At 40.3% G+C, this 12201-nt stretch overlaps 1 protein-coding gene across 1 annotated transcript in view; it reads left to right on the top strand.

Moving 5' to 3' along the window:
- The first annotated feature begins 4860 nt into the window (after positions 1-4860).
- The window catches only part of LOC101587628 (solute carrier family 40 member 1-like), a 25555-nt gene continuing 18214 nt past the window's right edge, over positions 4861-12201 (top strand). Inside the window, exons 1-2 of the mRNA XM_023709850.1 lie at positions 4861-4931; positions 5510-5618. Coding sequence (XP_023565618.1) covers positions 5519-5618 — 100 coding nt within the window. The 5' untranslated portion in view covers positions 4861-4931; positions 5510-5518. The remainder of the gene's footprint in view (positions 4932-5509; positions 5619-12201) is intronic.

Genomic DNA, 12201 nt, shown 5'->3' with positions numbered 1-12201 from the left:
CCCAGGGTGCAATTACCTTTCACCTTTCCGGCCACCTCAGGGAAGGCCCCAGTCAGCTCCTCAGATATTTCTAGTCATTCCCTCAAACTCCACCCCTAACAAAAGTCCATGAAAGCCTCATCTTTCTTTGTCTATGCCGGAAGATCTACCTGAACTATCTGCCCTTGATCTTCTCTGTCTTTGGAGTTAATAAAGGCTTCTTTTATTGCACCTCTGAAAAACTTATCACATAGAAAGTGTAAATACTGCCCCTACCAAATGACAACAACTAAAAGTTCTTTTGAGCACTATAGCCCTACCCAAGACTCTCTCTGGAGCACCTTCACACATTGTCATTCTTGTGTGATCTTCATTCCGCTCTGTGAAGTAAGTCCTGTTATCCTTCAGTTTCATAGATGAAAAAGACTTGAAAGTAACCAACAAACCTGACTGTGGCCTAATGGATGGTGAGAGGAGGCCCCAGGCCTGAATGTTGGATCAGGAGTGGGTACTTCTTGGAGAAACACTGGCCACCCATGTCTGCAAGAACAGTAGAACTTTGTTTAAACCAGAAAATGCAGAGTTTGGGAGAATCCTTCTGTCTAATCTGCTTCCCCACTGCTTCCTCCTTGGGTTCCCCTGACTCTGTACTGAAGGTTGGAATTGCCCTTGGGTCATTATGTCAAGTGCATAATTCTATCAGGCAGTGTGCAGTGAGGGGAAAAATTTATTGGCATGTACAGACCCAACAGCTGTGTCTCAGTTAACAATTTGTTTAAAACAACCACAGTAAGTAAAAACAGTAAAGACTGTCATTCAAAAGGCACAGGATTTTATTGGATCTTTAGGTGACCAAGCAACCAGACTTCAGAGAACCTTACCAGCTGGCAGGTCTTTCATTGCCATGGATACCAAGGACATCCCTCAGATTCTACAACAGATCTTCACCTCTACAATGTTGTCCAGTGTTTAAGAAATTCCCTTTACTACCCTAATGACCCTAGGATTTTAAATGGAATAGGAATTAAGAGTATTCTGAAAAGAAGATAAATATAAGTTGAACCCATGCAGTAACTGTTAAAAAAACAAAACAAAACAAAACAAAACAAACAAACAAACAAACAAACAAAAAAGGCACAGGATCTAGCTGGCCTGGGTCACTGAATCATTATTTCTTTCATTTTAATATTTGCTATGGATGTCAGCTTTTTTCCTTAAATAGATGAAAAAGCATGAAGTAATAACTTTTAACTAGTGAAAATTATCAAAGTGGTAAGTTTTGAAATTATTTTTATACCTTACAGTGGAACAGGTATTTTTCAGAAAGCTGGTCATCTTACCCTAAGTAATAGTTCTTTCCCTGTCCCTTGCCTTTGTCTAAATTTTAGGAATTTATTTTTCTGTTTCTCTGTTCAAAATCAAAGCATCTCAGATTCATCATTGGAAATTTGAGTTAAATTACAGGAAAAAATACAGAAGTATATTTTACAGAACAAAAATTCTGAGATGTACCAAATTTAACTACAATGGAGAGGAGCTATAAGGGAAACTAATCATTGAACAGCTGTCTCAGTTACTGTTCTCTCCTTGCTGGGACAAATACCCAACACTCAAAATTAGGGAAGGAAAGGTTTATTTATCTCTGTTACTGGAGGTTTCAGTCTATACTCAGCTGGCTCCAAGGCACAGTGGCACATGGCAGAGAGTAACCTTTCATGGCAGCGGCAAAGAGCAGAGCAAAGGGAGTGGTGGCAGCCCAGGCAGCTAGCTAGCCTCTCTCCCCTCCTTACATTGTAATGCAAATTACCTGCCCCACGGCAGGTGCAGCATCCACACCGACAACAATCACAAACTCCAGAAGCCGTCCCATGACTGCATGAGGCTACACAGGGACACCTAGATACAAACCATGACAACAGCCATGGAGAAAACCAGCACAAGACTTCCACATTTCTATGTGTTGAAACACTGACCTGTAACTCCAGGCAGTCAAACGCCAGGTACCTCCATGCTGGGTTTATGACACTGGCTAGATTATTCATCCCTATCAATCTATAAGGAACAAAGACTCCTTGCAAGCTGGCTTCTTATGGACTGCCCTTGTCTTTGTATTATCACGCCCCTCTGATATATACCAAATGCAGGCTCAATGTGAACAGTTTGAGCTTTCCTTCACAAATTTTTATTATGAAAATGCTCTTGGCTCTTAGACTATGCAGACATACTCTAAGCTGCTCCCTAGCCCTGTTGCTGATGGTTGTGGAACTTGTCCCAGAACCTGGTCCTGCTCTGGATGGCATCTGTAATGGTTCAGTAAATACTTCTGTTTCAGAAATTGTCATCTCAACATTTCCACTTACTGCTGTGATAGAAATGTAGCTTCAATTAGAAAAACTTGTATAACTGAGGTGCTCTCTTTCTCTCCCTTGCTCTCTCTCCCTCTCTCCCTCTCTCCCTCTCTCTCTCTCTCTCTCTCTCTCTCTCATATACATATATATGAATATATGTATATGAATACATATATTCATATACATGAATATATGTATATTCATGCATTGTTTGCAGATGAGGACATGGTCTGAGGGATACATCCTTAGGTGGCTTTGTCATTGTAGAGCATCATAGAATATACTACTCACACAGATTAAGATGGCTGTGCTATCACTAAGAATCTTTCAGCCCCCATATGATCTTGTTGGATGGCCACTGTACACCTGCTCCATCATTGACTGAAACATCCTTATGCACTCCATGGCCTGACTATACACACCTACTCATATGCACACAAAAGCCACCCACACATATATAATGTGCGTGCATGCATGTGTGTGTGTGTGTGTGTGTGTGTGTGTGTTGTTCTTTGATTGGGAAAGTTTGTATTACTTGACGAGCCACTTGATGAAGGTACAATTCTCCTTTCGCTCCATACAATCGCATTCCTGTCTACAATGCTAAACTGGCTTTTTTGATCCCTGCTGAATAATGCCTAGAGATGCCACCTGTAATTTCAAAGATGCACTGTTTCCCTGTTCCTTGTGGTATTTCCCTTTTGGAAGGAACAACTCTACCTCCTCTTTTTTTCCCTCCATACGGTGTAACACGTGTGCAACGAAGATGAAGCTGGGCCAGCATCCTTTTCTTCTTACATGTATAAGCACAGCAAATGGATCTCCTTTCCCACGTACCTGCTCTGTAACCTCCCCATGGTTGGCCCTGAGACAGGAGGATGATCTAGCAGATGGGGGCCCCGACATTGCCATTATGGGGCTTGAGTCATCCCTGCCGATTTACAGGTCACTTGGTTCTGCTAAGCTCCCCAGTTGCCAGGACTACAAGACTTCCAAATGGGTGAAGAGTTTTGACAAATGTGTGAAGCCCATTTCTACAAACAAAGTCACTTATTTTTGGCTGAAACATTGGCAGCAACATGTAAATAATTTATCTAGAATGTGTCAAATTGAATGCTTTCATTAAATCCTTCTGGATTTCTTTGGTTGAACATTTATAAGCTAAAAGCCTTGTTATCTTAAATTTCTCAAGTAGCTCTGCCATTACTACTAACAAGATGTATGGACTCAGTGTTCCCAAAGCAGTCTCAGGAATCACAGCCTGTCCAGGAGAAATATCCTAGGTCATTACTGAAGTGAATCAGGACTGTAAGTGTTCTTTACTGTGTTTTGGGAGAGAGAAGGGATTTTTGTTGGGTCCAGATGCTACTAAACAGTGTCCATTATATTATAAGCCAAAAACCTGGAGACGTAATCAGTCCCACTCCAAAAATAATGGACTGCATTTCCTGGAAGTATTGTTTGCTGAAAATCATACTTAAAAGTATAATCCTAGATCAGGTGTGGTAACGCATGCCTATAATTCCAGGAGGCTGAGGCAGGAGCATTGCAAATTTAAAGCCACCCTAGCAAGGACACCCTAGCAAGACCCTGTCTCAAAATAAAATAAAAAGGGTTATTAATATAGTTCAGTGATAGAGCACTTGGGTAGGATGTGCTAGGCCCAGGGTTCGGCCCCCAGTCTTGCAAAAAAGAAAAATAAAAGAAGGAATCCTTTCAGTTAGATTGGCATTGTTCTTGAGGGGAAAGGAGGACCAACCCAAAGTTTGTGCTTGGCCTTGGCCTTTAGTGGCATTTTCTCCCCTCAGGGGCTGGCCAGCACCTAGCGAAGAGAAGCCATTCTTGAGAATTGAAGCTTCAGGGGGTGCAGGGAAGAGGGAGGTGCGGGGCAGCCTTGCCTGGAGAGCCCTGGTTCTACTGAGCAGCCTGTCAGCCTAGAGGAAGTCCTGAGACAAGCTGCCCCCTCACTCCACAGACTTTTGTTTGCCTCCAAGTGATTTCTGACATATTTAAAAGTAGAAATACAACCTTTTTCTTCAACAATCTTTCTCCCTGCACTTTAATTCATTAGTGCCTCTGGGTTATGCAGATGAGTGGGTTTCATCTGGGCAGATCTGTGTATGGGCGAACACACTCTGATCACGTGCCCTCGTCCCATCTCTTGCCCCACCTTTCCCCATTTCCCACTTGGGGGATTTCGATGTGTATGATGTATTTGGGTCACATCTGTTTCCCCTTCTGTAGGAATCTTCATAAATGTCCCTGCAGGGTCCAGGATATTTTGACCATGTATCAGCGCTGTCCAGGTCTCAGGACTGGCTGCACTCCGTGGCCCCTCTCCCAGTGCAGTGACCTGTCCGCCAGAAGGGCCCCTGCCAGAGCATATTGTGCTGGGCTGTCACGGGTGGCAGAAACTGCTGGCCTCTCTTTCCATGACCAGCAGGACACATTTGCACCTCCAGCACTTTCCGCACAAAAGCGTGCACGGTAGCAACACCCGAGTGCGGTCCCAGAGCTGTTTGCTACGCTGCTTTGAAATTCATCTTTCTCTTTGGCCTCTGGAAGTCCAGCGAGAGACCTGAACTCTCCTGCTGTCCATGTTTGGTAAGCAAACTGTTAAAGTTTTCAAAATTCCTCATTTGTACTCTATCTTAGAAATAAAATAGATATGAACAAAAACCAGCACTTGCTTCTCGGAGCTATATATATCAGGGAAAATGCTTTTATTCATAGCTCATATTAGTTATAAGTTGCCACCTAGAAAATTTATTCAGTTAAGAAATTAACACTGGAAAAATAACATGTTAAAGGAGGACAAATTATTTCCACCGTTGTTCCCAGGTTGAATGGCAACACAGATAATTTGGTCATAACATATCTTTAACCTTTTTTGGTACATGATTAATCTGTTGAGTCTTTGATTATAGCTGGATAAATGTTTCTCTCAAAATAATTGGTTTTGAGCATTAATAATAGGCCTCTGCCTATTGATGACAACTGCTATGACTTTTTTCATGTGCAGTAAAGCCTTTATAGTGAATTACACAATTAACTTTCTACAGTTGAAATAAGTGCAGTATAAATGGATTTAGAGGAATCCAGTTGGAATTAAGTCAATTAAATACATTGACTTTTGCCAGTTTATGGCCATATTTTTATTATTTAATTTTTTTTTGGCCTAGCATGTGGTAATGTTGGGTGAATTGAATGACACTGAAAATACCAGAAATGAGGAGAAACAGATTAAAACTATGAACAGTAGGAGCATGAAAGGAGAGTCAAGTGCTTTAGGTAAGTCTCTGGTTTGACATAATTCTAGAAAGCTCTACTTGAGAAAGGGGGCACGCTTACCCCTGTGGGGGCTACACTGCTACATTTACAGCCTCTGAAATTGCACAGTTCCTCTGTACACAGAGGCTTTTATTAAGCCAAATGAAGGTTAAAAACATAAGCAACCAAATATTTGTCGTTTTTATGTACCAGTGTTCTAGAAAAATCTCAATAGATTTTGCTAATTTAAATGCCAGCAGACAATTAGCTGTGTTTTCCCATCTTTCTCTTCCAGACTTTGGGCACATCCTAATTTTCCTTAATTATACTTAGAAAGTGTGTTGACTATTTCACATATGCAATTAGTGTTATAATTACTGCAGCAATGGATAAAACTGCTATCTCCTGTTCATAATCTTACCCTGTTCCTTGTAAATTAGGGAGTTCGAAGTGTAGGACCATTTATGGATGAAGATCAAGTTTGGATTCTCAGAAGCCTGAATGCCAGGGAGGGCACCTTGCCCCACATTAAGTGTTCATGGTTTTTGCCTTGCTGTCTAATTGAGAAGAACATTAGTACACCAGGAACTCATCCCAAATGGGAATATTTTCATAGCACTTTTGAAAGTTATGTGGATAAGGCTCTTAGGAAATTTGTTACAGCCTTTAGCTCCAAAGCTTCATTCAAATTTTCCCCGGGGGTTCTTCTGTCAGAAGCCACTATGAGCCAGAAAATGAAGCTCTCCTGTTTCAGGAGGTGGGGGAGGGATGAATTGTCTTTTTATTTATTTTTTTAATTTTTTGAATAAGCATTTACTTAGAAGATTTTACACAAGCATGCTTACATTAAAAAGATATTAACATTATAAAGCCCAAGACTTATTTATATTAAAAAAGCATAAGATTTATTTGTATATATTTTTCAGGTTCATTTATCAAGTTAATTATCAAGTCATTATCGAGTTAATTATCATAAACACAGGTTAGTTACGAACAGGCAAACAAACAAACAAAAAACACTATAAAACATATGAAACAATTAGACTAAATCAAAGTACACTTTTCAGATAATTGTCCATGCCAGACTAAAACAACATTTTTTTTTGTCTTTTTCATTGTCTCTCTTTTATTTTGCATTTGATATACTTTTGTAACAGGCAAGTGGGCCAAAATAGTCCAGGTTGTATACAGCAAGGAAAGAATTGCCAACCAAAACCCTCATATTATATAGTAAGTTTATTGAAAATCATGGGACTCCAGTAGAAATGGGCAGAAGGGTGAAACTGGGGGAAGGGTCTTTGGAACTCAGGCATCCAGTATTTATAGAGTCAGACAGCCACTGGTCCTTGGCACCTACAACTGTCTCTCTCCCACCGACGTCAGCAATCTGCACAACCTCCTAAGACTGAGCCTGAATAATCATTAGGGTGGTTGTGTGTTATGGTTGAATGAATGGAAGAGAATGACCCAACTCCTTTGTTTCTAACTGTACTATTCCCTTCTGAGAGTCCTAGACCCCTAAAATCTTCAAGGGGAGTGAAAGGAGGAAGCTACTTTTGGCTGAAGGGAGACATTGACCCTATCTATGAGAGACCAAGGAATTCTTGTTCTGATTAATCTAGGAGTTCAAACAAGATGAGCCCTTCCTTCAAAGATTTTTTTAATAATCCATAGATGAGAATGTAGCTTCTGATCTTGAATTATGATCACCACACAGTAGTTTTGACAGAGGCTGTTGTATGGCCACTACTGCTAGTGAGTCTGTCTAATCTAGGAGGAAGTCAATACTCCAGGCAATTTGTCTAGGCTGTCTGTCAAGTTCTCAGCGTGGATTTTCTCTACATGATCACTTGAGGTTTGGCAATCTCTACATAAAAACACACAAACTTTTTAAACAAGGCCAAAGTATGAGTACTAGAATGTAAAGGTAGACTGGGGAAGAGGCAGTGTCAGATTCTGTTCTTAAGGAATTGGACTAGCAATTATAACCATCTGGCTCCTATTCTTGTCTACAGGCATAGCTAGAAACTGTCCAGAGTTGGTAGTGATTGGAGCTGCTTTTTATGCTTAGTCTACGTTGTTATTACTTTCATGTGCCTTTGGTCATACTCCCTTGGTAGGTGTTCAAGATCAGGTTAAAAAAACCTCTGTCAACCAATATTTCCTCCTTGCTGACTATCAAAGTGAGGTAAATTTATTCGGGCATTGCTTCTGGAATTATGCGCAGAGCCTCTCAGCTCCTCTGCCAGTGTCAGCTGCCAGGATGGATCATGGTCTTGCTGGACCATGTGGCTTTCTGTGACAGCAAGGAAGACTTTTCTTCTTTGGTGACTCTGCTTTTTCTCACACTTTGTATTGGTTATCTCGTGTTCTCTCGGGTCCAATAATCCCCTTGTTTAGGGTGTTGGGTGACTCACTGAAATTATAGAAGGAGTAAATATAACTATTATATTCACATCTGGATGTCAAGCATATTAAAATATAACATCTAGCCAGAGGACTGTTATTTTACCATTCATGGTTATCTTAGAAGTTGAATCCATATAGAATGTTAACATAAACTTTATATATAACCCATATATAAAGTTTAGCAGAGAAAACTTGAGATCAAGAGCTACACATAGCATTTCAACATGACAATCATGACTTTATCATTTGAATGTCTGTCTTAGTATAGAACAGTCTTTTTAGTCAAGTATCTCTATCTGATCACAAGACATTGAATGATACAAAGAAGGGCTGGGGGAATAGCTCAGCAGCATAAGCACCTGCCTGGCAAGCTCAATGTCTTGAGTTCAAGTCCCCAGTACCAAAAAAAGAAAAGAAATAAGCCTTTAAATGATACAAAGAAGGGGCCAGGGAGATAGCTCAGTGGAATAAGCGCTTCCCTGGCAAGCGCAAGGGCCTGAGTTCAATCCCCAGTTCTGCAAAAATAAAAATTAAAAAAATAAATGATACAAAGAAACTCTTAACCTAATTTATTATCCTTCAATAGGATGCCATTGAAAAGAAAATGAGCCTGCCTATAAACATACCTTAGAAGCTTATGTTTTGCCTTTACTTTTTGGTGTGTGACATTATCTGGACTGGTGCTTAGTGTCTCAAAATATAGTGACCCATACATAGCATTCTCCTCTCATTGCTGGAACAAATACCTGACACCCAAAATGAAGGAAGAAAGATTTGTTTAGCTCACAGTTACTGGAGGTTTCAGTCTATACTCAACTGGCTCCAAGGCAGAGAGCAACTTTTCATGGCATCAGCAAAGAAAACAGAGGGAGCTGCAGCAGCTCTGGCAGCTATCTAGCCTCTATCTCCTCCTTACATTGTAATGCAAATTACCTGCCCAGGGCAAGTGCAGCATCCACACCCACAAAAATCAAACACAAACTCCAGAAGCAGCCCCAGGACTGCATGAGGCTTTGGGGGAACAACTAGACACAAACCGTAACACATACACATCATATAAGCTTTTAAAAATTCTCATTTAGCTGGTGGTCTTATGCTGGCTGGACATGTACCTCTAATCACAAGTAGCTGGAACACAAATAAGAGAAAGGAAGATGTCTGAAAAGAAAAGATTTTCACCATAAACAACCTGGTTTTACCTCTCTGAAGATCTGCGCACCTGGAAGGCATAAATATATTTAATATTCCATAAAATAAGCAACAGTGGGGCTGGCCTGATAGCTCAGGGGACTAAAATGCCTGCTCAGGCAGAGTGCAGCAGCTGGGGTTTGATCCAGAGCCTAACGTGTTGGCCCTGCCCTTGGGACACGCTAAGACAGCTATTGACACTGGGCATGGTGGTGCATGCCTGTAATTCCAGCACTTGGAAGGCTGAAAACAGAAGAATCACTACATGTTGGATCTATGTAGTGAGACCCTGTAGACCTTGTAGATCCTGTCCTAAATACAGAAAAAAAAAAAATAATAATGAGTGTCACAACTATGTGAAAACCTTTGTCTCTTAATTTAATTTTGTACCAAGAAATCTTTTAATAGGAAAATCTTACTGTTTTATTCATAGAAAACTTTTAATGATAACCAAAGTAAACATATGATAATACATTTAGCAGTTTTGGCTGGTTGTGTCTCCTATTGGATTATGGAAATTATTGGGGGTCCCATTAGTGAATAAAGAGTGGACTAATGTATCCAGGCAGCTAGTCCTTTATTAACCAAGAAGAATCTTGTCTAGCAGTTTTCTCAAGCCTTAACCATCCCCATTTAACTATCTTAATAAAATTTTCAGATGATTAATGAGAAACAGAGCATAGCACCACATTCTTCTTTTGTTTTATGGGGAAAAACGGTAAAGCAAAATTTCATAACAAGATGATAGGAGAATAAAAATAGTTAATACATTGTATATTGTAATCTTTAAAGTCGTTACTCAGAGTGCAAGAAGCTGGGCATGGTGGCACACACCTATAATCCCAGCACTCAGGAGGCTGAGGCAGGAGGATGGTTGCCAGTTTGAGACCAGCTGTGGCTACAAAGTGAGCTCGAGCCTAGCCTGAACTGCAAAGCAAAAGCCTGCCTCAAAATGACAAAAGAAAAACCAAAACAGAGCAAAACAAAAAATCCTCGAGTATAAGATATGGGCATAAAAATTGTCTCCAATCCATGTAAGGACAAACCTTCCTTTTCAATGAACTAAGAGTCACTAATAGTCTAATTTTTTCTCTTTTCCCTTCTGTCCTTTCCCCTTTCACCCATCCTAGCTCCTTTTCCTTTTGAACAATTTATTTTCATTTCATAGTACCTATTGTACATTTTAGATGTTTTTACTCTTTCAGTTTCCCACACCAGGGAGACAATATGAAGTTTACGCACATGAGTCTGATTTATTTCCATTACAAGTATGGTCCCAGTTTTCATCTATTTACCTAGAAGTCTCCAGTTTATCCTTCTTTATGGCTGAGTAGTACTCCACTGAGTAATAATACCGCATCTTTTTATCCATTCCTTGGTTGATGGGCATTTGGTTTGTTTCCAAGATTTAGCTATTACAAATTGTGCTGCTATAAACATGGGTGCACATATATTGCTGAGGTATGATTTTTTTAAGTCTTCTGGGAAGGTACCCAGAAAGGAAATAGCTGAGTTGAATGGGACTTCTAATCCTAGCTTTTTGAGGAATCTTTACACTGATTTCCACAATGGTTTTACCAATTTGGACTCCCACCAACAGTGGAAAAGTGTTCCTTTTCCTCCAAAACCCCTCCGGTATTTGTTATTGATTGATTTCTTTTTTTTTTTTTTTATGTATTTAGTATAGGATGTACAGGGTCTCATTACATGAGTCTGACTTGTAGTGATCCTTCCTGTTTTTCAGCCTCCCAAGCACTGGGGTTACAGGTGCACCCAGTCTTGTTCAAGTAGGCCCAGGGATGGGACTAGCACAGCATGCTGGGAATTGAACCCCCCAGCCCATGTCTGCCTGAGCAGGTGCTTTAACCACTGATCTATCTAACCAGCCCTGAATGATTTCTTTTTTTGGGGTGGGGGGAACTGGGGATTGAACTCAGATCCTTGTACTTGCCAGGGAAGCACTTATTCCACTGAGCCATCTGAATGATTTCTTGATAGCCATTTTTTCTGGGGTGAAATGAAATCTCAGGGTTGTTTTACTTTGCATTTCTCAATTTAACAATGGTGTTGAATATTTTTTCATATATTTATTTGCCATTTCTATTTCTTCATCTGAGACATGCATATTTATCTCAGATGCCTTTTTTTTTTTTTTTTTTTTTTTTGGATTGGGTCTTTGAATTTGGATCTTTGCCTGATATTTTTCAATTCTTTCTTTATCCCAGATATAAGTCCTTTGTTTAAGGGGCAAATGACTAATTTTTTTCCTATTATGTGGGTTCTCTTTTCACTCTGTTGGTGAGGGCCAGCCAAATAGCTCAGCGGACTAAAGCACCTGCTTAGGCAGAGCACAGTGGCCAGGGTTCGATCCCTGGCCTGTGGTGCCGGGCATGCTGAGACAGTGATTGAGACTGGATGTGGCAGTGCACGCCTGTGATCCCAGTGCTTGGGAGGCTGAAAACAGGTGAATCACTATGAGTCTGATCTGTGTAGTGAGACCCTGTAGACCCTGTACTAAATACATTAAAAAAAAAATTCTCACTCTGTTGGTGATTTCTTTGGATGTCTGAAAGCTTTTCATTTTTTAGTTTTTGTTTTTGTTTTGTTTTGTTTTTTGTCTTTTTGAGACAGGGTCTCACTATATAGTTCAGGCTGTCCTTGAGCTCACTTTGTAGGCTAGGCTGATCTCATACTTGCAATGATCCTCCTGCCTCATCCTGGGTGCTGGGATTGCAGGCGTGCACCACCATGCCTGACTTGATGTGCAAAAACTTTTTAATAAGATGAGATTTCAGCTGTGGTTCTTTGAAGTATTTCCGATGCAGTTTGGGTTTTACTCATGAAGTCTCTGCCAACACCTGTGTTTTCAATATTTCTACCTACTTTCTCCTGCAGTAGATTTAGTGTTTCTGTTTTAATATTTAGATCTTTGATCCATTTTTTTTTTCAAAAGGTCTTTTTTTTGTTTTGTTTTGTTTTCTGGCTCAGCCCACCCTGAGAGTGGGGA

Source organism: Octodon degus, unplaced genomic scaffold, assembly GCF_000260255.1.
Source record: "Octodon degus isolate 3935 unplaced genomic scaffold, OctDeg1.0 scaffold00015, whole genome shotgun sequence".
Lineage (NCBI taxonomy): Eukaryota > Metazoa > Chordata > Mammalia > Rodentia > Octodontidae > Octodon > Octodon degus.
Note: the sequence above shows the minus strand (reverse complement) of the source record. Positions and strands in the feature narration are given on the sequence as shown.